At 44.2% G+C, this 27,479-nt stretch overlaps 1 protein-coding gene and 1 long non-coding RNA gene across 8 annotated transcripts in view; one reads left to right on the top strand and one right to left on the bottom strand.

Annotated features, from left to right (window-relative positions):
- Positions 1–27,479, top strand: part of DOCK5 (dedicator of cytokinesis 5) — a 200,346-nt gene that overhangs the window by 78,285 nt on the left and 94,582 nt on the right. For all 7 annotated transcript variants that reach the window (XM_025873815.2, XM_025873813.2, XM_073892592.1 and 4 more), the window contains exons 4-11: positions 632–687; positions 2,731–2,827; positions 12,695–12,843; positions 15,284–15,419; positions 16,827–16,984; positions 18,157–18,238; positions 20,533–20,662; positions 23,956–24,028. In XM_025873815.2, coding sequence (XP_025729600.1) covers positions 632–687; positions 2,731–2,827; positions 12,695–12,843; positions 15,284–15,419; positions 16,827–16,984; positions 18,157–18,238; positions 20,533–20,662; positions 23,956–24,028 — 881 coding nt within the window. The remainder of the gene's footprint in view (positions 1–631; positions 688–2,730; positions 2,828–12,694; positions 12,844–15,283; positions 15,420–16,826; positions 16,985–18,156; positions 18,239–20,532; positions 20,663–23,955; positions 24,029–27,479) is intronic.
- LOC112825711 (uncharacterized) lies at positions 20,002–26,839 on the bottom strand. The gene is made up of 3 exons (XR_003208787.2): positions 26,593–26,839; positions 22,020–22,148; positions 20,002–20,607 (listed from the first exon to the last, which is right to left on the bottom strand). It is a non-coding gene; the product is annotated as an uncharacterized lncRNA (long non-coding RNA).

Genomic DNA, 27,479 nt, shown 5'->3' with positions numbered 1-27,479 from the left:
GGAAAACTCAGATTCATGACTTGCTTTCTATTGGTTCAAGCTGATCTTCACTTCTTCAGTTTCTACCGACCAGTTTCCAGTCTTTCTCTTAGGCCCTTATGGAGCCTTAGTTTTCCCATGGGCAGCGTCTCAACAGTGATGTAGAATCGCCTCTTAAGAGCATAGAATGGAGAGCAATTTGAGACTGGGAAGGGCTAAAAATAACCATATAACTAGTACTAAGTGATTTGGGGCACATTTGGTTTAAGTGAAAGTGCTGGGGAGGGATTGTTTCGGAAAATCAGTATAATTTTATGGGCCACTAAGTACATAGCCTTCCATGTCACTAATTATGCGAAACCCTTTCAGGGCAGCAGCTCCTGGCATTAGGATCTGGAGCGTTTTAGGAGCTGGACATGTTTGTCCACTTCCGAAGCGCTTCTCCCGTGCTCTGTGAACCCCGATCTTAACTTCTGTCTTCCCAGCCATGCTTTCATGGAGGCACAGTCAGTGTGGTCGGGCCTGCAAGCCTGAGCGCACACTCTAGCGATGCTCCCGGTATCCTGCCTCCGCCTTGTTCATTCCCGGTGCCAGTTGTGCTCTTTGCCCTGTGGTTTTTATGGCCGTATAACCGATGTTCTTCTCTCTGTAGGGGATTTTCCCTGAAACGTACATCCATTTGAAGGAGGCAACCGTGGAAGACCGAGGGTAAGTTCCAGTCCCGGAAGGACCCCTCAAAAATGGTGAACGTGTCAAGTTATCATTAAAGAGTTTCTCGTGTACATTATTGCTCTCATCTTGTCAGTTGCACTTCTCACGGGCGAGAGAAGTGAATACAAACTTTTTCCTGAGATGAGTCCTTCTTTTGTAATTGCTCCTCTCTGGCACCCTTCCCCGGGATAGTAAAGACAGACAATGAATGAATGGAGGGCCTTCGCCTTCCTCTTGTGCTACCTGCTCACTGAGTGTGTGCACGTACACATAAATGTGGGGCACTCTCGCTGGTAAGATCTCCGAGAGCCCCCAGTGTGGCAACCGTGAGAGAGAGATGAGCAGGCTGCATCCTGCAGTAATCAGCTCTGAAGCTTAGACAAGTCGGTTAGCCTTCTTGCACCTTGGGCTTTGCCCGTACAAATTGGAGGAAAGAAATCTGGCCCTGTGTTGGCCATGAGTTTAATGTGAAATTATGAAAGAATGTGTGTGATCATGCTCTGCAGATCAAATCCATTAAGTTTTGGATATTCTAATTTCTCATCCACCTTACCAGTTGTCCTGAAAAGTACTGCCTCTATGGAGACTGAGGAGGAGTAAGAAACTCAGCCAGAGGCAGGAGAGAGAGAGGCTGCTGGGTTGGTGAGCCCAAGGGCAGGAGAGTGAAGGAGGGAAGGAGAGCCCGGAGCAGGACTGGATTCCCAGGGTTGATAGAGAGGAGAATGGGTCAGAGTCATGCAGACTCAAATCAGCAAAAGAACATTGTCAGTTTTTTTTTTTTTTTAAAGATTTTATTTATTTGAGAGAGAGAGAATGAGAGATAGAGAGCACGAGAGGGAAGAGGGTCAGAGGGAGAAGCAGACTCCCCGCTGAGCAGGGAGCCCGATGTGGGACTCGATCCCGGGCCTCCAGGATCATGACCTGAGCCGAAGGCAGTCGCTTAACCAACTGAGCCACCCAGGCGCCCCCAAAACATTGTCAGTTTTAAGTTCTGCACCTGCATTTTATAGCCGAGAGATGGAGACATGCCCAAGTTCACACAGCTCTTCAGGGGCAGAACCAAGACTGAAAACCAGGTGTCCTTCCCTCCTGGAGAATCTTCTTTCCAGTGGGCCATTCCTGGGCTGCCTCCATTGTCACTAGCTGAAGCCACGTTGGCGGAAAGGCACAGAGGGAGGTGTATCCCCACTAACCAGGGTTGCCGGGTAAGAATGCAGGGTGCCCAGTTAAATTTGAAATCCAGATAACCACAGGTAATTGTTTACAGTAAATAGGTCCCACGTATTTCATGAGTCATACTTCCACTAAGAAATTATTTTAATCTATCTGAAATGCAAACTTAACTGGGCATCTTGTAGTCTTATTTAAGTCTGACAGTCCTACCTCTCTTTTCCATTTGTTCGCTTGCTCTTACTGTCCTTTTGCTCATCATAAAAATACCAGAGGATTGATGTGAATAAATGTTGCGCCTGCCTTGTTGTGAGTCTCCTTGAGTCATTGATGTGTATGGTATATACACATTTTCAATGCAGTGAGGCAGCAGATGAGAAGAAAATCGAGCCCCGTTCCGTAAGAGTGCAGAGCCTCAGTCCCCACCAGCAGGTCCTGTGTGAGATTCCCAGCCCCACGCCCCTCGTGCCTTGCACACTTCTCCACCCACCCTCCCCAACGAAATGGCCGCTTGGCAGAACCAGCGAAAATACTGGATTTGGGCTTCCTTCCCCGGGAGTCACTGAAGCTGGCCTGGCTCAGCGAATTGCTCCTATAGAGATGTGAAATGGGGTGGTCCAGGCTGGGCCAACGCCTTTGTTCCATTGCAGAAGTGGTTTATTTTGAGAGTTGTGTTGGTAAGCCCCTTCTTTTCTCACAGGCTTAGGTGTGATAAAGTTTGCTCAACGAATTTCCCCACAGTGGGTACATTTTATTTCCAGGCGAATCAGCCTCACGCCCATCTTTGTGTTGTGGGGAGTATGACCCCTGTCAAGAAAAATAGTGATGATCAGCTCAGAGTAAAGTGAGCATCTGTCTGGTTCTCTTTAGGCAGCACGAGACCGTGATTCCTGGGGAGCTCCCGCTGGTGCAGGAGCTCACGTCGACGCTTCGAGAATGGGCTGTCATCTGGCGCAAACTCTATGTGGTGAGCTTTCCCCCGGGTCTTGAAGCTGGTCCATTGTTTCTGGGCTCTTGGCCTGTCGGTTCTGCTGCAAGGTGTCAGCAACACGTTAGCTCTCTGCATGGAGTAGGGTGCATGTTAACTGGACCGTACAAGGGCTGATAACCAGCGGATTCTCATTGTCCTGGAGTAGGGTCATTGATGACATGGGATGGTGGAAGAAACATCGGGACAGGCTCTTAGCCTCGACGTGTCTCCCAGTGAATAGGAATTTGTCAGCGTTTCACTGCCCAGCCACATGAGGACTCCCAGGAGGGCAGCATTCTTTACTTTCACCAGTGTGTCTTACAGACTCTGCAACTTGAGTGGTACCAAGCGGTGGTCTGAAGAGTCTTTCTTTTCAAGGCCAGCTCAAAGTACCATGTCTTGCAACAATGGTTGGACCGCAGAATGCGAATAAGATACACCAGCCCAGTGGAAAATGACACAGGAACCAGCACGTTCCCTCCATGATAAACCATAATCACAAGTTGCATGTAGGTTTGCAATTAGGAAAAGGTAGATCTGGCCTTTAATATTATCAGAGTGAAAACACCTGGGCAGCTATCTTGCAAGAGGCCAGGAATGTTCCAAGTCCCCTGGCAGCAGCTCTTTCCTTGACACTGGAATGCACAAACACCTTTTTCTCAAGTTCCCTCTTTCCTCGGGGACTTGGAAGTAAGTAATCATCACTAGGTCCTGCGTCTGTAAACATCTTTCCCCGCTGACCAGGAATTCCCAGGCAGAAGGTATAATTTCTCATTCAATGCGTGAATAAGGGCAGCAAGGGAGTAGACTAGACCCAATGGCCTGGAAGCCATTCTCATTCCTTTATGTGACTTTGTTTATCTAGGTTTTTGTTCAGTCATGTGTTGATTCTTCATTTGAACGCTCAAAAGCCAATCTTAATAACTTATGGAGAATACCTTCCTCTAGACGCTTAGTACCAAAAACAGTAATCAGAAGCTCATTCTAGCATGACTTCCAAGAGTTAATGCAGGATTTCATTTCCATCCTGGGCTGTTGTTACCCATGATGGATCACAGCAGCAGAAATCACCAACCCCTTTGTTGGAAAAGCACACGATTTTTCTCTGCCTGCCCATCTTTCAAGGCCTAATTCAAGTTCTTTCTTACTCATAATGTAGCTTCTAAACACAGCAATCTATAATGTTTCTTTCTGGACCATAGGAACACTTACTGCTGAGCCCATCTTCTGGCCCTTGGGGCATACTGCCTTGTAATGCAAGTGATCTTTTGATCTCTTTATGTGTAATTGAGGAGAGAGCTACCTGTAAGTTCTTAAATCATGAGGACAGACGTGCTGTTTTAAGCCCTTTGGCCTACATCGATCATCTGGTATGTTTGTTGAAAGCACTCTCTGGTTCTGGTTAATTGATTGGTTAGTGGCAGATGCAACAAGTCTGATAGATGAGGAATGCATATACACACAGAGAACTTCCTTAATGCATTCTCTCTGGAAATTGGTGAGTTGCGGAACATACCTGATTAAAGCGGCTGCCTTCCACTCTGGTCATGATCCCAGGGTACTCCTCGCTCAGGGGGGAGTCTGCTTCTCCCTCTGCTTGTGCTTGCTCTCTCCCGTCCTGCCCCCATGTCAGATAAATAAATAAAATCTTTAAAAAAAAGAAAGGAAGAAATTGTAAACAAAAAATAAAAAAAATAAATAAAGCGGTAATGTTGGAGAGTGGAGAATATGGACGAGGCAGACTTTTCTTCTTGTTAAGACACAACTGTTCTCACTTCATTATTTCTCTCTTCCACATGTTCACAGGTGACTGTTCCCTGTCTACTATGGATAGAAATGAAAAATAAGTCAACCAGGGAAGAGGAAGCCTGATTTGTGAATTTAGGCTTCCAAAATCCCTTAGTAGTTAGGTGTGGGTAAGCGCAGGGTGAAGATTTCCTATGTGGGCATTTCACTATTTAATAGCAGAAATGGGTGGGTAGGAAGGAAGGAAGGAGGGAGAGAGGGATGAAGGGAGGGAGGGAGGACCTCTGTCTTCTCTCAGAGAGCAGCACATTTCTCATCTTGATTTTGACAGCTAATCAAATAATCATTGTGTTAATTGTGAATATTTAAGAATGTCTGCTAGCTGCTGTAGACGACTAAAAGGTATTCATTATGGGAATCTTAATCAGTTGGTAGGGCTCAGCAATCTGCTTCTGCTTTTGATACATGCTTATTTATTAAAAAAATAATTCACTTAAAAATGGGTTCGTTATTAATCATGACTTTCTCTGTTGTGTTCCTGTTCCTAAAATACTGACACTTCACTTCAGGCAGAATTTCTGAACTTCTTTCTAAAAAATTTGCATCAAAGTAGCAAACCTCAAAATATGCTTCACTGGGTAAAAGGTAAAAGGACCCCAAATCTGTAGTTTTCATCCCCCAACACACGATTTTATCAGTGTTTTTGTTTTCTGATTCTGTAAGTTCTTTCAGTTTGCATAAAGATAAATACCACTTTACTAATCTACATCAGTACTTGTGTTTCTCTCATGCCTTTCCTTCCTCAGATTATGAGACCAGGTGTTCTGTTTGATATCTTTACTTTTTTTTTTTTTTTTTTTTTGAGAGGGAGAGAGAGAGCATGCACATGCACACAAGCGGGGAAGGAGAGGGAAGTGCGTGGTAGGGGCAGAGGGACAGGGAGATAGAATCTCAAGCAACTCTGCACTGAGCAGAGCCCCACACAGAGCTTGATCTCACGACCCTGAGATCATGACCTGAGCCAAAATCAAGAGTCAGACGCTTAACCGACTGAGCCACCCAAGCACCCCCTGTTTGATATCTTTCAGGACCCTTGTAGAGGGTCCTGAACCTCTACAGAACCTCTTAGAACCTCCACAGTTCTCTACAACGCATTTCCTAGTTCTCTCCTTTTCAGTCTGTGCTCATGAGAAATGTATGTAGTAGATCCAGAACCTTATGTGAGAGGAAAATGCCATCCACTAACCAGTGTAAGCCCAGCCACGTAGACTCAGGTAATTGTTCTAGTTCTAGACAGGAAGGACATTTGGATAGCTGGGATTTATTTTTAGCAGCCACACTGTAACCTGGTGAAATAACCATAAATATGTTTTAAAGGGGGGTGGAGTTCCTCATGCTGAAGAGGGGAGAACCCACTCCTCCAAAGCAGAAAAAGAAATGATGACAACCCCCATATGCCTTCTTCCCCTCTTTGTTATATTAGTATTATTTTGTCTCATTTAACTCTTGCTTGGTGATGTTGGCTTTATGCTTTTGGGAGGAAGCAGGCTGTAGAAGACAAACACTGGACTAGAAATTTGGAAGCTTGGTGCCTCATCCAGGCCCTGCCCTAGCTAGCTCCATTGTCTGGATTCTACCCCCGTGTGAAAGCGATGTAAACTCTGCCTTCTTGACTCCACGGGGTTGTGCAAGCACGAAGAGAGGTGCAGGCCGACAGAGCATCCAGGACTCTGCACATGGCATTCTTGCTGCCGTCTTAGCTTGAAACAGTAGCCTCTCTGGACGTCCTCCCTCTGGGCAGCCTTGACTTGGCGTCCCTCTGACCCAACTCGGAGTCTCTGAAGCTCCCTTGTGTGTGCCCCCTGCCCCCCATCCAAGGCCACTTCCTTTGCCTTGTGTTATCATCTTAGGCGGAGTGGCCTTGAGCGTTCAGTAAGCAGGCTAAGTGTTTCTTACCGCAGATAGCAAGTCTCCTTGGTTTAGGCTCAAGTCCGGGAGGCATGGATCATTCCAGCAAAAGGGAAGCCTGCCAATGCAGAGTGCAAATTCACAGCAGTTTCTGTCTTTGTCTATACTGCTCTTCCTCAGTTGGAGCCTGTTTAGTGGGTGTGTTTTCAGTGGTTGATCCAGAAAGGGGGAAACATTATGAATGAGGAGGTGGTCGCCTTAGTAAAACGATGAGACTGTGGACACTGGGGTCAGACAGGCGGCAGGTTTTTAAAGTCTGGCTTGCTCCCTTACTTGGTATGTACTTTTATATTCAGAAAAAAGTAGCAAACCCAATAATAGTTACTGCAAACAAACAAACTAAAACAGAAAGAACTCAGATCCTGAAGGCAGGGATTTGGGTCCAGGGTATGCCTCTAAGCTGATTCTGCAGCCTGAGACAAATCCTTTGACCCCTAAGTTGTACTTTCACCTAAAACGGTAACTGTATATTATATATGCCCTGCACATTTGCTGTAAGGATTCAGTTGGATAATCTGGATAAAACTTCCAGGACAGTGCCTGGCGCTTTGTCATCAAGTTGTGACGGCCCCTGACTGTCCCTTACAGCACTGCTTCATGTAAGAGCTCACTAATGGTAGGAAGTGTTAGAAGAACTAGATTGCACAGTGGAGTTCTGCCCCAAAGTTGTTTTAGGGTGTGCCCTCCAGCTTGGGGCCGATGGGTGGGCTCCCTCCCAGCTCTGTGTGAATGTAACTGCCGTAGGTCTGTGGTTTATAAGTACTCTGCCCGTTATTCTCTGCTGCCTCTCAGGATCATTTGTCCTCCCCAGCCTGGGAAAGTAGATCCAGTGAGCTGAACTCTGGCCTTCTTTCCTTTCTAGCAGCACATCTCCCTTGTTCCACGTGAGTTCCGCCAGCTGGAGGGGCGGATGCCTCTGCATTGATTTAGACATGATTGGCCCGATGTAATATCCATATTTCCCTTCTCACTAACAACCCAGCTACACTTTTTGAATATGCACGAGTCCACATCCCACATTATATTTTCTCAGCCAACTATCAGGACTTGAAAACTGAAGAGTTAGAGTGTATTTGTGGGGACAGAAGGAGGAACATTTCTGAAAGATGGACTGTCCTGGAAATTCTGAGGTATTTGGTGATGTTAAACATACTCTATAACTTCTCACCCTGAGATTTAACTCAATGCTCTTCCCCACCTTCCAATTGGAGAAATGGTTCAGTGAGTTTTGGCCAGCCAGGCTGTGTTGTTCATATAATTTTGGGAGACTAAATCTAATCCTTTTTCCTTACAGAAAAGAGATACAAGATAAGCCTGGTATGGAAGGTGGTTAATATGTATTGCTGAATCAAGTGAACATAATTGCTAAAATGTAGTTCGTAGAATGGACTGATCTCCTCTCATTTATTTATTTTTTAAAAATGATGTATTTATGGGGCGCTCAGTTGTTAATCGTCTGCCTTCAGCTCAGGTCACAATGCTGGGGTCCTGGGATCGAGCCCCACATCAGGCTCCCTGCTCAGTGGGAAGCCTGCTTCTCCCTCTTCCACTCCCCCTGCTTGTGTTCCTTCTCTAACTTTGTCTCTCTCTGTCAAATAAATAAATAAAATCTTAAAAAAAAAGAGATGTATTTATTAGAGAGCACATGCATGTGAGTAGGGGAGGGGCGTAGGGAGAAACAGAATCCCAAGCAGACTCCGTGTTGAGCAGGGAGCCCCATGCAGGGCTCAGTCCCATGACCCTGTGATCATGACCTGAGCTAAAGCCAAGGGTTGGACGCTCAACCGACTCAGCCACCCAGGCTTCCCTGATGTCCTCTCATTTAAAATTCGCCAGTACAATGAAACCTTGAGCTAGTCTGTAGTTGTATAAAAAATCTGGAGGGGAGAAAGTGCCCATAACTGAGGTGCGGGTAGAGAATTTGCCAGACACAGTGGATTGATTGCCTTTCTTCTCATCCTTGCATATCCGCGCAGATTAAAGCTACTCAAGTCTAATCTTTTTTGAAACTGGTGGTTATTACTGGCTGCTGGAGCATATGCTCTGAAGTGTAATTAAGCTGGTCTCATGGTTGGAAACCAGCGTCTGACTGCTTATTACCAGGGATAGAAAATTCCCATAGCAAACTTAGTCTTGTTGTCAGGGCATTCCATCTGTGAGTGGGCAAGGCTTGGGCCTGGCTCTCTCGTGAGAGACAGGATGAGATGGGTGCGCAACCAGGATGGGGCAGGGGGGACACGCTTTGGGTATCTTTCCAGTTTTGTTTTACCCTGTCTTGGTTGCCTGCCTCTCGGGATTTCTTGCGCTACTTCCTGAGGCAAAAGTTGTCTTACTGGCATCTTTTCTTCAAAAATGAAGCCTTTGCTAGTCAGGCAAAGCCTCTTTGTGGCGAAGAGAAGAGGCACTCGGATGGAGAGGAGGGGTGTCAAGGGGCCATGCAGACTCCCTTTCCCCCAGAGTGCGGGGGCGGTGCAGCGTGAGGACACACAGGAACCAGGATGCCACTTCGGACCCCAGGAGTTAGAGAAGGACAGGAGACTCCTTGCAGAGAGCTCTGCACAGGTGAAATTTGATATGGAGCCTCTGGAGCCTGTGAGCACGTCGGGAGGGACAAGGTCAGAATCAGATACAGTGAATCAGGAAGTTGCTTGCGGGAGTAATTAAGTTTAAGGTCTCAGACCCAGTCCCTTTGTTTTACAGATGGGCGAATCTCAGAGGGAATGATTTGCCCAAAGTCATTTAGCAAGTTAATGAGAGAATGAGAGATAGAGACCAAGTGCCTGTAGTTGGTGTCCAGCCCTTTTGCCTCCTGCATGCAAGAGGAAAGGTTGGTGGATAGAGGAGATGGGGAGGACCAGAGAAAAGTCTTTTGCCTGTCTTCTGCATTCTTTGGGAAAGTGAGGAATAGAATCTGGGTTTCTGACACCCAGGGAGGTGGTGCCATTGTCCCAACGGTCTCTAGAATTTCTACAGTACTCATTGGAGGGCTTCTGTATCCCTCTTTGCCATTGCTGAAGGTAAAGCTTTTTTTTTTCCCTTGTGACTTTGTTTTTATCTCTAGAAATTCTTAGAGAGAGCACGCACCATTCAGAATGGAAATGTAAAAAGTGAGACCTTTGAGCTCTCCAAGTGGAAAAGAGGGAGAAATTCTAAGCAAGTGCAGGGATGCCTTTACTCTCTGGTGGGAGAATATTTAGATTTCTCTCGTTCATGCAGCTCTAACTGAAATTGAAACCAGAGTAGCATTTTACATTTGAACTGTCAAAATTTGTTTTTGAGTCGCACCTATGTCCCAGGGTTGTGCTGACTTTGGCAGAGACAAAGAGATTATTAAATAAATTCCCTGCCCTCTTAAATTATGTGACAGTGGCTGCTAGTGCAAAAAAGGTTGGGATTAATGGTAACAGAGAAGGTACTCTCAGGCTTGGGCAGTGTAGGATTCAGGAAAGAAGACAGGAAGGGGGGCGTGACAGATGGAGACTCAGGTCCTTGGCTCAGGGTCTTGTGGGTGGGGGGTGCTTGATTTTCTCCTCACCTGTCCTCATGTGCTTCCCCGGAAACCCGTAAAGTATCTGGATCCAGCTATTGCACAGAACATCCCACTTAGAACAATTTTAGAAATGTGGCAATGAAATCCATTTCCTTAAAGTCATTGGCAAAATTGCTTCCTTTGGTGTGTTCCAGCTTGTCTATTCAGAATTCACTTGGCACAGTGAATCAGAGAAGAATGGCTGTCTTCATCCTTCTTTTGGGGGGATCTTGGCAAACAAGGCTGATATGAACAGGCAATAATTAAATTCCCTTGGATAGTGTCTAATATAATTGAGACCAAGAACTTGTGAACGTGTGCCACAGACAAAGCCCTGTCTCTCAGAGGAGTCTGAGCTCCCCCCTTTCTTTTACTATAATATAAAGACTAATATCTTCATTAAAGTTAGAAAACACTTTAAAAAAATCTAAGTAAGAGTAGACAGATTGGTTGCAAGAAAGAAAAAAGATCTCCTTTCTGCCTAGCAGCTTTGAAAGGCAAAATTTTATGGGCTTAATTTCTCACTCCCTTTTTCAGGTCAAAAGAAAATGGAATGGCAACATTTTGTACAGAATTACATGAAAAAAAAACAAAACAAAAAAACCAAACAGGGTTTTTTACCTTTGCTTATTAACAAAAACAACAACAAAAAAATGGAACTTTTTGAAGTCCCGTTTTTATGCTTTTTGAAAGACTGGCTGATGAGAAAGAGGCAATTCAGAAAATGCTAAGCACATAAAATGTAGGTAGTTACAAAATTTTAAGCAGGTTTCGTGGTCTGTATTTTTCAGATCCAGTAGTGTTAATGGAGAATACAAGGGAGTTCTTCAACTCTCTCCTTTGTGTTCTCACAGAACATTGACCTTCTTTTAGAGCTTTTATCACACTCGGCTAATCTTTGCTCTCTCCCCCTGTCCCCACTTCTGGGCTGAGGGATCTTGGCTCCACGTTTACTCTTTGTTCAGGGGTATCTTGGGTATTTTCAGTATCTTGATTGTACTTGATAATTTGCGCAGGAATTTGCCCCAGGGATTGTTGTAGAAGAAGATCACAAAAGAACATGCTTTACAGCCATCCACAATTTCTTTGGGCGTGTATGTGTGTGTGTGTGGGGGGGGTTGCATTATTTTTATAGCAGATAATATTTCCTATAATTTTAAAGTATATAGTTATATAAATATATCATGACTTTTCACCTGTAAATAAAAAAGAAGTGATCTCGTAGTATTTAAGGGGTGAGTGGAATTGTGTAGGTTTTTATTTTTAAAAAAGCATGTTTCAAAAGTGATACACAAACCGGTTTTTCTTGATGACTTTATCTCAAGTGTTTTCCTTCCCCCATGTACACCCGATCATACTGCCCCCATTTATTTTCCTTCTGGCACTTTTCACAATTTTAAATTATCTTGTGTGTATAAAATGATTAGATATATGTTATTTATGTAAACAATGTTGTATATGTTAGTGATAAGATCTATTACTTATAATAGATCATTATTTATATTTATATAGAGATATAATATATATCTGTACATTAATCATTTAGATAAAACCGAGGTCATAATGGCTTGGACATCAGATATTTGACTCTTAAAAATGATAGAAGTCTGTATAATTAGTTGGTCATAAGTTAGTTTGGTTCATGTATAGAAGTTCTCAGTGAAGCCCAGAATAATGGTTTAATTATTGTAGGTCCGACGACTTCCAGGATGGTCTAACAGCTTTATGAGGACCTTAAAACAATATTCTCCATTTTATTTTCTATTATCCTTTATCTCTGAAATTATAGTTCTTTCTTCAACCATAATTCACACATGTAGTACATCCGTACCAGCTCCTAGGGATACAAATATGAGCAAGCTCCTCATCCTATCCTGTAGAACCTTAATGTCTAGGAAGAGAGTCACACGGGCGAGGATGGTCTGGGTTCTGAGTGCCGGGATGGGAGTAAATTCCAGGAGCAGTGGGAGGGATAGCAGCCCACAGTTAGGGTTTCGAGCAAAAAACTTCTAAGTTGAGACCAAAGAAGTAAGAATTAGCAATTGGCGGAGGTTGTAGTATGTGAGGAGGTGTGAAATGGGGGTAAGTTTGGGAAAAGAGGAGAGAAGTGGTTCTAGGGAGAGGAAGTACCATATTGAGAAGGTCTGGAGCACTCAGGAGAAATGGACATAGCTTTTGCATGGAAGGAGTGTAGATTTTCGAAGTAGGGATTGGTGTAAAATGCAGCTGGGAATGTGGGCAGGACCCAAGATAGGAAGGGGTTTACAATGTGATTTCCTGTGTCTAGAGGACAGAGGAAATCTCTGGAGGGTTTAAAACAGAGTAGGGCCACGGGTTGAACATGGACAGTTTGATATACTGATGAATCAGGTATAACCATCCATCCTACAATGGCTTCTCTGATTCTAAAGTTGGAATCGAAGATGGAATGGGAGTGGCCTAGAGCAAAGCCATCCCTATTTAAAAAAGAAAAAATCCCTTTGAAGTGCACCGCTTACTATATGGCAAAATTGATTGCTTAAGTAACACCTTAGAAAGTAAGGGTCAAGTCAAAAGATGCCGCCTTCCTCCATCACACCTTTATTTTCTGTTCTTTCCTCCACCTCATTTTCCCGTCCTAGAACAACAAGGCCATACTCTTCCACCAGCTGCAGCAGATGACGTACAGCTTGATCGAGTGGCGGTCCCAGATCCTGTCTGGAACCCTCCCCAAGGACGAACTGGCAGAGCTCAAGAAAAAGGTCACAGCCAAAATTGATCATGGGAACAGGTAAACCAGGGATGATTTCAGCGAGAACTTGGAAAGAGATGGGCACGTTCATGCTAAGGACGTGGCTCGCCATCAGCTTTTGACCTTAGAGTTGTCAAAGAATGATACTTACTGCTCTCTTTTTGCATTGGGAAACATTTAACTTTGTTGGAAAGATTTGGCAGTCCCTTGCATAAGCCACACCTTGTGCGGGATTACTGTGTCAAGGAGATGACGTGATCAGGGAAGATGGGACTTCGCTGTCAAACAAGACTGGAAGGGACAGCGCATCGGAAGGCACATTTTCTGAGGCCTGCATCGATCTCGGTTTTTATTCCGACAGTGGATTTTAAATCAGCATCAGACTCATTCTCTGTCTTTCTCTCCATGTTCCCTAACTGGGACCATGGTGTGTAGGTGTATGGAAACCAAATTTACAAGAAGAGCCTGTTGATTACGTCTCCAGTAACCTCTAAAGAGTTAATCACTTTGTTAATCTTCTGATTAGCTCAGGCAGATACATAGGTTCTAGACATCACTGCCCTTCGGAAAGTGAGAAATCAGCCAATTCATCAGTTAATGGTGGCCTGGGATGCATCCCTCCTGACCAGCTCCTTTTTTAAAAGACTGGGTTGGTTGCTCAGTTTTGTTGATGATCCGTTTGACATTTCCTTTGGTTTTCTAAATACCTTCAAGTTGTGCATATGTGTTTTTTTCCCCCTTCCGCCTTTGCCTCAGGACTCTTGAATATACTTCTGACACCTGTAAAAATACAGCTCATTATCCTACTCACTTAAATGTTACAGACTCTGACAACTGTATTCAGAAGTAGCTGGAGTGAATATAGCATACAGGATTCAGATTCAACCATTATTCAAAATCTCCTATGTGGAGATTTTGAGAGATCATAAGTGGGGAAGTCGAAATTTGAAGCCCAAACTTAGGATTCCATGTTTAATGCTCCCTTCCTACGGTTAAGAATGAACTGTTCCCTCCCTTGTCACTTGTCCATTCATAGGACTGTAACCACAGGGGGTTATATTGCTAGTCATGTGCTAGGGCATTTCTTCACAAACAGCTGTGGTGGGCTGAGTCAGGTCCCTCCTTGCACCTGTGCTACCCCTGTATTTTTGAGTCTTGTCACAGTATGACATGGGCCTAGAGGACTCTGATCTTCAGCATAGGATGTTAATGTCCCACAAACAGTCAGACACAGCTGCTGTCCTACTCCAGCCTTTAGAAGCAGCTCAAGAAATGAAACTACTTCGTCAGTGTATCAGTGCTCAATGTCTGAGCTGTCAGTAAGACCCATAGCTCCTGCGTCTGGGTGGCCTGTGGGTCTGGCTGCCATGGAAAGGAACCTGCCAGATGTAATCTCCTTGATGGAGATGCTATAAAACAGGGAGGGGAGGGTAATTAGACATTTTTGCTTTTTTCCCAAAGACTTGGCACATTTCACCATTATCCCTCCGCTTTCTCGCTGTTTGGACATCCCTGCTCCCAAGTTGCTGGTTCCTGGAATGTACGCTGGGCATTCAGATAGAAGTATCCTGTTTCCACCACAGTCCCCAACGTCTTGGAATGAAGCACATCTTTTTTTCTACTTCTTTGTGCACATTGGGCATAAGAGCCTGGGTAGGGATTGTGCCCTGCATAGACCATATGGCTCTTCTCCTGTGTAACGCTCAGAGCTACAACTTAACACAGCCAGGCGTGTTCTTGTGCCGGTTGCTGCAATAAGATCTGCCATGTATGGAGAGTGTACTATATACTAGATACTGCGTTACGTGCTTTACATGTTATCTCATTAAATTCTTGCAGCAACCCTGAAGGGTAGGGAATATTTACAGATGAGGAAGTCAGGGCTTTGCAAAATTAAGTAAATTACCTGGAGTCCTCTTGCTAGCATGTATTCAAGGCAAGAGTCAAATCCTGATCTAAGTGATAGCAGAGCCCATGCCATGAGACAGGTTATGAGATTCCACCAGCCAGGACCCACTTCACTGATCACCTTGAAGACAGTCTTGAATTAAGGGCTGTCCTCAACATTGAACTTTCAAGGAAAGCAGGCAGAGCCCCTGGATATTTGGTCTACCATTGTTCTTATGCCAAACAATAGGAGATCAGGGGAAAAGGCATTGGTCAGAGGAATCTGGTCAGAAGGGGTGCCAGTTTTGCCTTTCCTGTGGAGGTTCTGTGGAATAAATTACTTTGCATATCATCTGAGTTTGGTTAACATTACCATAAGTTTTCATAACTTACTTACCATAAGTTATGTGGAAAGGAGGCAGAAATCAAAAAGAGAGAAGTGAAGGAGCTGTTCTTAACTTGACTGGTCCAGCACCCAACTTTCTAACCATGAAAGGCTTAGAAGAAGTTCTCTGGGTTCTTTCCTGGGGACTCATCAGGAAAGGGTATGTTCTTAATGAGGAGAACTCGCTGATCACTCCTTTCTTTCTAGAATGCTTGGGTTAGATCTGGTCGTGAGAGATGACAACGGGAATATTTTGGACCCAGATGAAACCAGCACCATTGCCCTTTTCAAGGCCCATGAAATGGCCTCAAAAAGGATTGAGGAAAAGATCCAGGAAGAAAAGGTACACTTCCGCCAGTGTGCAGATTTGAGTCCCTGAGATTCCATTTTTGCTTTTGTATTTAATGAGAGAAAGGGAGTCGTTGGCAACAAGAGGTAGAAATGTTTAGAAAATCATTCATTGCCTCATTGAAAAGCAAAACATAACCAAAAAAATGAGGCAGCAGTATACTTTCTGATACGGAAAGATTGCAAAGATATGCGTTAATAGAAAAAGAACAAGATTCAGAAGTGTGTACAAAACACTAGTCTTTGTGTTTCAAAAAGGGATATACTTACCTCTGTGTTTGCATATGCATAGGCTAACTCAGAAAAGATAGGCAAGAAATTGATAATTAATCGTTGCCTCTAGGAAGGAGAACTGGGTGGGAGGGAGCCTTTGTACTGTGTAACCTTCTGTATTTGGTATATGTAATACAATTTCCAAATTAAATAAAATAGTATTTAAAAATAAAGCATTTGATAGGTTTTGAAAGTAACAATTAGACATTAAATAAAAATTAGAAAAGTACAAAGAAAGAACAAGAAAGATCCCCCATAGTATGATGGCGCAGACTCAGCTGTATTGATATTTTGGTATATAGCCTTCCAATCTTTTTGTTCTAATGAGTAAAGGCTTCTGTTTATTTAGTTTGTAGTTTTGTTTCTTTGGTACAGTTGTGATAATATTTAATTGTGTTCCTGGATCCAGTGGCTAACCACACTTGAGAGTGAAGCCTTTCCAGTGGAATCTCTTGTTTGCAGTTATAACTGTTCTCAAAAAAGAGGAATAATGGATCATGGTTTTTGTGCCTCTGAGGTTCATTCAGAAGCCGTTGTGAGAGAGAATAAATTCTTGAAGCTGCTAAGCCATGAGTTGTCATCTTTAGACAGCACTTAACTGAATTTGCTGGGCTCAAGGCCCTGAACAAGACAATCTTTTTTTTTTTTTTTTTTTTTTTAGGATTTATTTACTTATTTGAGAAAGTGGGAGAGCGAGAGAGAGAGTATGTGCACGGGGGTGGGAGGGGGGGAGAGAGAGAGAGAGAGAGAGAGAGAGAGAGAATCTCAAGCAGACTCCCCGCTGAGTGGGGAGCCTGACATGGGCCTCGATCTCACAACCCCGAGATCATGACCTGAGCCGAAATCAGGAGTCGGATGCTTAACCAACTGAGCCACCCAGGCGCCCCATGAGCAGGACGGTCTTGATCATCCGAATCATAGTGATTGTATTTTGCTCACTTGATCATCTGGCCACGTACATATACTTCCTTCTCAGTTGGTGCTTCTCCCCTCAAGTGGCAATTATACTTGTCCCCCATTTGCTGGCCTGTGACTTTGCCATTATTCCCCATTTGCTGGCCTGTGACTTTGCCATTATACCCCATTCGCTGAAACCAAGAGGCTTTTCTCTCTTTTCCTCTGCATTCAGTCAGTTCTTCAGAACCTGGACTTGCGGGGCCAGTCTGTCTTCAGTGCTGTCCACACCTACGGCCTCTATGTGAACTTCAAGAACTTTGTCTGCAACATTGGGGAAGACGCCGAGTTGTTCATGGCCCTCTATGACCCGGACCAGTCGACCTTCATCAGGTAGTGGAGTCCCAGGCCATCTGCTGTTGACCCTGCAGAAATGCCCAGCCCTCACGTGCCACCCACCTGAGGAGCCCTTTGCTTGGTTTGAGAGTGGGAGCTAGAAAAGAGGGTAGGATCTCTAAGCGGTAGAAAATAAAATCCTTTGACTACTGAGCCTTTCTTTGTGGGAACAGTGCAGTGACAGTTTGTGTACTCTCTGGGTCTTAGAATCACATAAAACTCATCAGAACATGGAGACAGGGACAAAGGGTTCAAAAGACCATTGGGGGCAGGGTGAGGGAAGAATGTGTCAGCAGAGCACAGAGGATTTTAGGGCAGTGAAACTACTCTGTATGATTTCGTAATGATGGATGTGTGTCATCCTACATTTGTCCAGATGACTAGAAGGCAAGCGCCGAGAGTGAACCCTAAGGTAAACTAGGGACTCTGGGGGGTAATGAGATAACAGTGTAGGTTCTTCACTTGTAACAAATGTACCATTGTGCTGGGGGATGCTGATAGTGGGTGAGGCTGTGTGGGGGGCCAGGAGGCCGGGTATATATGGGAACTCTCTGTCCCTTCCACTCAGCTTTGTTGTCAACCTAAAACTGCTCTAAAAAATAAAGTCTGACAAAAAAAAATTTTTTTTTTAAACTGGAGAGAACGGTAATAGGCTTCATTGACCCACAATCACGCTACTACTTAGCTGAGCAGCTAAGAAAACAGATTGATTTTTGAGCAGATGGTTAAAAGTAGTTACTGACAAATTGTTTATTTCCATAATAGCAATTTTATCTGAGTGTGGTGGAGTGGATTCCAGGGGATGGATTTGCAGTGATTATTTTAAAATCATATTCCTGATTCAGCAAAGCTGAAACTCTTATACAAAGAATTGGAGGTAGAAGAAAGATGCCAGGCGGAATCTGGTAGAATCCGCTGTGTGTGTGCCCTTCCCGAGTCGTGCTCATCTGGGGTCCACCCTGGGTGTGCCTCACGGAGCTGGGCTGCGGCATGCTCACTTCTCCAAAGCCGGGAAACCAGGGAGCCGCCCCTTGGGTGTGACATCCGCACTTGCCTGATAAATTCAGCAGAGCTTTTTGGGGCCTTGTACCCTGCGAAGTCTGTGCCGAGGGCAGCTTCACTGCCAGTTAGCCCTTCATTAAGGATAATTTCTTTTTTTCCTTCACCAGTGAGAATTACCTAATTCGTTGGGGCAGTAATGGGATGCCCAAGGAAATAGAGAAGCTTAATAACCTTCAAGCAGTTTTTACTGTAAGTCCTACCTTGTGTTTAATCATTTTCTGTGCTTATGATATTAGCAGATGCACATGGTAAGTATATGGGCAAACCTCAGAAATGGAAAGCTGAAAATAAAAATCATCATAATCCCCCTAGCAGGAATAATCACTCGTTTATTCAGCAAATATTTATCGAGCACCCCTTAGATGCCAACCATGATCCTAGGCACTTGAGATACAGCAGTGAACGCATCAGAAGAAACATCTCTGGTCAAGGAGCTTTTATCCCAAACGGGGAGACAGTAAGAAAGGATGATCAAATAAATGAGGATATTGTATAGAATGTTAGAAGTTGTAAGTACTTTGGTGGGGGGGGAGTTTCTGGGCTGGGGAAGGGGTGCTGTTTTAAATAGGTGGGTCAGGGCAGACCTTTGTGAGAAGGGGCCGTTTGAGCAAGAGCTTGAAGTTGACAAGAGAGTGAGCAATGCTGATAAAGAGAAGAAGCATTCTAGACCAAGGTTACAGCTTAGGCAAAGACGGGGATCTCAACTTTATTGTTTGCTCATGTTTTAATGGACTTTACCCTGAACTCCTCCTCTTTTCCAAGGAAGGAGGAGTGCTGCTCTATATGGGTCAAGAGCAAGGAAATTTATTGGGTTATAGCTTGGGGCATGATGACTCGCTTTCTCTTGGGCTAGAATTTTCTTGGGGTTCTCTCACTTTTTTATGACGTGGGTGCTTGAAATGCCCTAGAGCACTGCCGCCTGCTCTCCAACAGACCTATAGGGGACACTCTCTTCCTTCTCTGCCTTCTTCCCTTAAGCCCACACACATATTTTATCTCCTTATTTCTTACCACTCATACAGCAAGGAAAATAGAGTCTAAGGGAAAACACCTAAAAACGTGATGCAGAGCAGTGGACCCAGTACAGGTTTGTCAGTCTCTCATTCATTCTTTCATTTCTTCTTCTTACTAGTCATTCCTTCTGTTAACATCCTGTTTCTGGGACAAGCGGGGTGTGATTCCTGCTCATGCGCTGACCCACCTATGTCTTTACCACCTGGTAAACAAAGAGAAAGAACTTGAACTCTTCCTGAAACCTCCCTTCCTCAGTTCACAGACATGTGGATTTTTCCCTAAAACCAAAAGGCATTTATCAGTCAATGTGTACCTTGAAAAAAGCACATTAAAAAAGGAATTATTGAATTTTTGGGCCATCTTCTGGCCAATAGCACTTTAGAAAATCTGCATTTTTATCCCCTTTCCCCCACCCTCCTACCGATCAGGATCTTCTTGGGATGTAAATTTCATGTCTAGCCTTTTCAATTAAATAAAATGTGGTGACCACTTCCTTGATCACTCAACATTCTCCAGAAACTTCTTTTACAAATGATTGTACTTTAGTAAACGGTATCAGTGTGCCACAATTTATGTAACTAGTCACCCGGAGTCTGTCTATCTATTATTAACAGAAGTCTCACAAAACCTAGAACAGAAATTCAGAGTTGATGCTATCTATCATTGCTATGTATTCCTATCTTGGAGACCTGAGTTAACTAAATTATGGAGGATGGATTTGGAATGACTATTTAGAAAGTAATTCTTGATTCAGTAAGGAGGACTTAGACAGCTGTTTCATGAAAGGAATTTGAGATGCAATTAAATTATTTCTGATTTTAAAAAGAATGAGATATGTGAGCTCATTAATGGGTTTATTCACCCATCCTTAAGAATACAAACAAGTGTAGAACACGAACCACAAAAAAAACAGAGACATCTCATCTACACATCTTTTATTAATCAGTAGATACCCAGAAGCTCTCAATGAATACCTCTCATAAAACAGATGAATAATTACAGAAACCAGCTCTGTTATGGTTGCCTCACAGGATTATTTGGAAGATGAAATGAAATATCACCAGCATGTGTAGATCCCCAATAAATGTCAGCGTCATGCAAGCTTTGATTTCATTTGACACTGAAATGCATCAGGTGCTCAGCCATGTCCTGGCAGAATATAAAGCAACAGTGACAGGTGTCCTGATTTTTAAATACCCTGAGAGACTTTAGATTGAAAATGATTCGATTTCTCAATTTGAAGTAGGAACTGGGAAATCAAACAAATTCCTTCCTTTTTTGAATACAGTCATTTTTCTCTGATGCCATGGTAGTTCTTGGCTGGGTATGGGGGAGGGAGGGAGTCATTCTGCTATTCCAGCATTAGGAAATACGCTCGAGACGGTGTTCTGTTGTCGAATGAAAAGAGAAACAAAGGTGACAGGATGATGCAGCATCATCTCCTTTTTGCATGCTCTCTGTCCCTTTAGGACCTCAGTAGCACAGACCTCATCCGGCCCCGCATCAGCCTTGTGTGCCAGATTGTCCGGGTGGGCCACATGGAGCTGAAGGAGGGCAAAAAGCACACGTGTGGACTCCGAAGACCATTTGGAGTAGCAGGTACAGAAAGACCCAGGGAGGAATGTAAATGGTATCGTCACTGTAAAGGACAGCATGGCAGGGCCTCCAGCAGTTAAATGTCGAACTTACGACCCAGGAACCCCACTTATGGGTGTCCACCCAAAAGAACCGGAAGCAGAAGGTCTCAAGATCTTGTACACCCAGCTTTAGAGCAGCCTTATTCACACTAGCCAAAAGGTGGAAGCAACCCAAGTGTCCCTGGATGGAGAAATGGATAAAGAAAATGTGGTCTGTCCATACAGTGGACAGGCTGAGAAGGGAAGGAAATTCCACAACGTGGATGAACCTTGAGGATGTCGTGTAAAGTGAAATAAGCCAGTCACAAAAAGATAAACACTGCGTGACCCCACTTATATGAGGTACCCAGAGTGGTCAGATTCATTATGCGAGACAGAAGGCAGAGTGGGGGGAAAATGGGGGCAGCTAGTATTTAAGGGGAACAGAGTTTCAGTTTGGGAAGATGGACAAGTTCTGGAGGGGGAGGGTGCTGATGGCTGCTCAACATTGTGAATGTACCTAATTCTGCTACAGTGTACATTTAAGAATGGTTAAAAAAGCAGATTTTACCCCCACCACACGCACACAAAGATAGGAGGGAGGGAAACCCAGAGACAGTGTAAGATGAATGTGGTTGTCAGCGTGAGTATCGGACACACAGCATTTGCTTGGGGCTCCCAGGTATCTTTTCTCGGGGGTTCTGTGTCCTCACCTAGACCCTGCCTCCTTTGTTTCTCCCTCCGTGCCCCGCACAGTGCCCTGTGGACAGTAGGACCATAGTAAAGGCTCTGTTGTGACTATTGGCATTCTCCCTGACTGCAGGCTGCATATTGATTTCAGTCCAGTAAAATTCTCCCTGGAAAGTGGTTTGCCTGTCCGGGAGATTCACTCTTCAAAGGCAACACTGGGTTTGTAACCTCTTTCAAAGAGGGTCCTTGGCTTAAATCAAGCCCCACAGCCTCCCAAGAGGCCCTGCATTTTCTTCTGTAGTTTCTTTTTTTTTTTTTTTTTTAAGATTTTATTTATTTATTTCACAGAGAGAGAGACAACGAGAGCAGGAACACAAGCAGGGGGAGTGGGAGAGGGAGAAGCAGGCTTCCCGCGGAGCAGGGAGCCCGATGTGGGGCTCGATCCCAGGACCCTGGGATCACAACCTGAGCCGAAGGCAGACGCTTAACGACTGAGCCACTCAGGCGCCCTCTTCTGTAGTTTCTTAAATTAAGGAAATACATTTCTGGTCATACATTGACGTTTTAGTCACTAAGGAGTTTTGAAAGCTATCAATGAAATGCCTTAATTCTCTTGGAACAAATGGCCAGAAAATGTCAGCAAGACTGACCTTGTGGGTTGTGTGGGTAACGAGGCTTCCTCTGCACGAGACTGTGTATGTTGTCATTCCTTGACCAACCTTGCACTCCCACGCGCTGCTCAAGGTCTGCCAGTCTCTGAGGAGGGCACAGCATTACTCCTGATAGACAAATAAAGTGAAATCTCAGAAAAGGGAAGGAACCCTGGCCTAGCACAATTTAGCCATCTGTATGAGAGTCCACTGAACTAAGAATTTAGGGCATACTTAAGATCACTACCATCCAAAATGGGCCAAAGAGATTTGAACATGAAGCTTTTGCTTGCTTTTCTGTTTCTGGGTGGGTGTGTGTGTGTGTGTACGGAGAGAACAGTAATTTACTCTGAGCCTTGATGCCAAGCATCGATCAGCAGAGATCTAGAGTAACTATGTGACGGCATTGACAAATGAACCACCCCTTGGAAGAGGGGGTGCACCAGATACGGATTTTTCAGTATTTTTTTGGAACACTGTTTGCAGGCGTCTCTTAAGGGCTGACAGCAAGCTTTTGCAGCACCCTTTCACCAACATTATGATTTCCCAAGCCTTACCCACTATGGTTTGGGTCGCTTTGAGAAGGCATTTCCTTCCTTATGCTTTAGTTTTTCCTACAAGAAATGTCTCCTATCTCTGTACTTCTAATCTCCAAACAGGTTATCTGGGGAGTGGATGGTGAGTGTGTGTTTTATGGCCAGATTGTAATTCATTAACCCAGGGCTCGCCTCTTGGCTGTGGGCCCTGCCTGGTCTGAACAGCTGTAGGATGGCCCACTTACTAGTTCTCCGGGCAGCAGGGCATGATTGGCTTAAGTGATTTGGCCCCATAATCGCTGTTGGGTTCATACCTTGGCTTCACCACTTAAAACTTCTGATCTGGGGCAAGTTACCAACCTTTCCTGTGCTCAGTGTCATCTCTCTCTCTCTCTCTCTCTCTCTTTTTTTTTTTAAGATTTATTTATTTGAAAGAGAGAGAATGAGAGAGAGAGAGCACATGAGAGGGGGGGAGGGTCAGAGGGAGAAGCAGACTCCCCGCTGAGCAGGGAGCCTGATGCGGGACTCATCCCGGGACTCCAGGATCATGACCTGAGCCGAAGGCAGTCGCTTAACCAGCTGAGCCACCCAGGCGCCCCCCTCTCTCTCTTTTTTAAAGATTTTATTTATTTATTTGAGAGAGAGAAAGCGTGTGAAAGGGGGTCAGAGGGAGGAGCAGACTCCCCATGGAGCAGGGAGCCCGATGTGGGGCTCGATCCCAGGACCCTGGGACCATGACCTGAGCCGAAGGCAGACGCTTCACCGACTGAGCCACCCAGGCGCCCGTGTTTCCTCATCTCTTAAAGTAGGGCGAATAATAGTATCAGTATAAGTAAGGTAATAGACGCAGTAGACACAGGACCGTGCTGTATTTGTTGCTCTTCTTGTGCACAAAGCAGCAAATCGCTGTGTGATCTTTTGTCCTGCACTGCCGAAGCCCTGGCTTCCCTCCGTGTATGTGGAAGCCGGCTGCGGCCATGTCAAGTCCAAGGGACAGTTGACCCCTTTGAGCCTTGAGTTTCTCTCTCAGGTCTCCATTCTGTTGACACTCCTGACAAAAAAATATGTGTGCTCTGTGTATTTGAATGCACGCTTGCTAAAACAAAACAGAACCAATCTGGTTTCCGATTTCTCAAGAATTTAGCACTTGGTCGTGTAGAAATTTAAAAAGCAGGTAGTCTGCCGGATTGATCTGAGAAAAATCCAAACCCGTGCCCGAGCTCCCGATGAATTGTTCTGCAGGCTGGGCACTGAGAGTCATCGCTAGCAAAGACCTTGTGTCCCCACATGGTATCTCTCTTCTCTAGTGTCCTGTGTTTGCAGATACCATAGTTTTCCATAGTAACTTACTGAAGCCTGAAGCAATTAAGTTCTTTAATTAAGTTTTATCTTTTTCCTAGTGATGGATATTACTGATATCATCCATGGGAAGGTGGATGATGAAGAAAAGCAGCATTTTATTCCCTTTCAGCAGTAAGTACTTTGGCCTTGATCCCAGGTGACCTGAGACCTGGATTAGTTCTTTGAATGATCTGTTAACACAGAACCAGGTGCTAGGAACCATTTGCTCAGTTACAGAAGGAAAGCCTCGTAAGCTGGAAGACTGTGAGATAGAAGCTGACAGAAGACTTTGTTCAAGGTCCTTTATATTGGGATCACATGGAGGAGTGTAAGCCTAGCTTTTCTGATTCTACAGAAAGGACCGATGGAATAGAAGGGGCAAATCTGTATCTGCACCAGAAGCTGGAGAATGGAGCCCCGTAGGTGTCAGGAAGGCCAAACTGTATTTGCACTCTTGTCTGGAGCAGGTATCACAGAAGACAAGGCATCCTGTTCTCTGCAGATCTTGTCAGAATGCAGAACGTGGTCTGGTGGGTCTGAAGGCTGGTGGCTGACAGGCTACCAGCTGCTGCTGCCGGGCTGGAGACCACGCTTTGAGTAGAAGGAGTTTAGGAGGTTTGAGAGTGAGGGGCTGACCAGTAATGCCAGGGCTCCTGCTGGCGGAGGGAAAGCCAGCCTGGGACGACATAGGAGGATTCCTTGAAACGTTCCGCTAAGGCCTCCTGACTGAGCTTCAGGAGCTGGAGCCCCGCGTGGGCGCCTGGGGAGTCATGAGCCAGCAGATGTGAACCCACAGGGCTCTGAAGAAGCATATGTGTGAACATCATGGCTCTAGCAGTCATGCTCGCCTTACCCCGGGCGCCGGTGGGGGTGGCCTCGGGGAGGCGGCCGACGATGCTGGAACGGAGTCCTAACAGGGCGGTCGTGCCAGGGAGGGAAGATGACTGTCTCAGCCAGCCTGCAGCTGCCACAGCGGATCAGTACAACCGCTGAGAATTCTGGAAACCAGCCCAAGGATGCTGGAATTAATAGATGATTTTTAAACAATCATAGCGCAAATCAGTGGAGAAATAGCAGCTATGCAGAAATGAATTGTTTGACACAATTAGCTCCCCATTTACGAAACCTAAGTTAGAGCCTTGTCACACATCGTGTGCCCCTGGAAATTCCGGGTGATTAAATGTGTAAGTGTAAGAACTAAAATCTTAAAATACTACAGGAAAGTAGAGGTTTTATGGAATAGTGGTATGTGGGAGGCCTTGCTGACTCAGACTGCAAAGATCTGACCGAAAAAGAAAGATGGACAGGTTAAACCACACAAAAGTGTTAAATAACTTAGGTAGGGCATAAAATTTAGTAAAATCTTTGCTATGTGTATGAAAAAAGGATGAATATTGTTACTCTGTAAATAATAGAAATTCGTAAAGTTATGAACAGAAAATAATATATGTGTGTATATATACACACACAAACATGCACACATACACAGAAAGAAATGGCCTATAAAATTCATTGAGAATCAATGCAATGCAAATTAAATAAGGAGGTTTGGCATTTGGTTTGACCGAGTTTTAAAAATATATACAATATCCAGAGTTTGGCTGGGTAGGAGGAAATATACAGTACTTATAAGACTATAAATTGTTACAGTGCATTGGAAGCCTCAAAATTTAGATGCTTCAGAGAATATACTCCATAATTAACAGTGATTACTTCTGTTGATGTAACCAAAGGTGATTTTGCCCCATTTTTGTTTAACTGTGTATTTCTATTTTTTGTACAGAAAATATGTATCATATCTAATTTTAAAGTGTAAAAATCTTTCTCTTTCAGTTTAAAGCCCACTACCTTTAGACCAGTTTCTAAATATAATAGTACAAATAGCTCTTGCTAAGTAGTACTTCCTTCCTTCATCCAGAGGCTTCTATTAATAATTTTTAAATGCACTTATCTAGTATCCTACCACCTATATACTGACCCTACCAGAATGTGGTGAGGTAAATATTTTATGTAGCTTAATGCTAATTTGAATTATGAAGTGACTCAAATTCATGAATGCTGATCCCAATATAAATGTTTACATACCCATTCAAGTGTGTTAAATGTATTAAGTGTAATAGATATATAATAACTATAATATTTTATTAATACGTTAAGTTAAATGTATCATTATATTAAATATGACTATATCTTAAGCATTATGAGTAAAAATAATATATATAGAATAAATATGAATATATATTTAGATATATTAAAATGTATATATTATAAACATAAAGAACTTTCACATCCATGGATGTTCCTATTATATATATGTATAATGTTATTTATCACTATTATATGTGCATTATGCATATATGCATATTATATGTGTATATACATAATAGCAGCATGCATGGATGTGAAAAGTTATTCTGTATGTTTGTTTCACTACTGACGTGGGTTTCTTCCTTAGATTTTGTGCCCCCCTGCCTAATTTCTGAACCAGCTCCCATCGCGCAGCCATGTTGAACAGTGAGCCCTGAGATCGCCTTCACTGTATGATAACACATGCTTTGAGTTTCCAAGGAGCCCAGCCCCCTGATTTGATTACCACTCACTGTGCAGCCAACGGCCACTGTAGAGCATTCATGATGCAAATCACAGTCTCTGGCTTTTAACTCCTAAGATTTATGGCAAATGCTTTCATAGCTTACCTCATCAATAAGCTTTACAGCGTATCGTACGAGGAGAGTCTCCTGGATGGATTCTGCTAGTCCATCTAAGCGAGAGTCCTTTGAAGACAGCCACTCAGATCCCAGCCATATTTGGTATTTGGTTTGACTGAGACATGGCAGTACATTTCCCCGCTACTATCAGGGTCGAGATCAGAAGCCTGCAGAAAAAGCTGGCTTGCGTCATGGGCAAGAGAACAAAACCACAGCAGAGGGGGAGACTGCAGACCTGTACCGGGCTGATACGTAGTTCATGAGAGTGCTCGTGCTGTCGGGAAGGGGCTGTGTTTGGGTCTTGGATCTCATTAAAATGAAGCTTGTTTGCCGGTGGCTGTACCATCATCACTCTAAAGAGAGTTTGCCATCACGTGAGAATCTAAGAACGCCGTCCAGAAGCTACTGCGTGCATGCTGCTCTTGTCTGTGTGTCGAGTGTTGGTGCCAGATGGAGGCCTTTGAAGGCATCTGATCTAGTCCCAGCATACAGATGAGGCTACTGAGGCCCAGAGCTTATGTCAGGTAGAACCAGGACTGGAGGCCAGATCACCTGTCCCATCCCTCCTGTGGCTTCACTTCCATTATGTCAGCCTGTCCCACCGCAGAAAGAGCATTAGGTCTTGCCTCTGATTTTGTTAACATTTGGCTATCAGTTTTGTTTGTCCTTAGGAGGTTTGTTTTTTCCTTTTTCCATGGGGGTGCCTGTCTTAGACACCGAATTCATCTTGGAAATGACCAAGATAGGCACCCCATGGAAAAATTAAGGAAAAGGAGAGTCCTCTCGCCAGGTGGGTCTAGTGTTTAGATTTCCAGATTATTCCCAGAGGACCCACCCTATCTGAAGCTGTGCTATGGAAACTTCCTCTTTTTTCC

Source organism: Callorhinus ursinus, unplaced genomic scaffold, assembly GCF_003265705.2.
Source record: "Callorhinus ursinus isolate GAN/ISIS: 27379988/994484 unplaced genomic scaffold, GSC_fseal_2.0 scaffold4, whole genome shotgun sequence".
NCBI lineage: Eukaryota > Metazoa > Chordata > Mammalia > Carnivora > Otariidae > Callorhinus > Callorhinus ursinus.
This window is presented reverse-complemented; position numbering and strand designations above follow the sequence as displayed.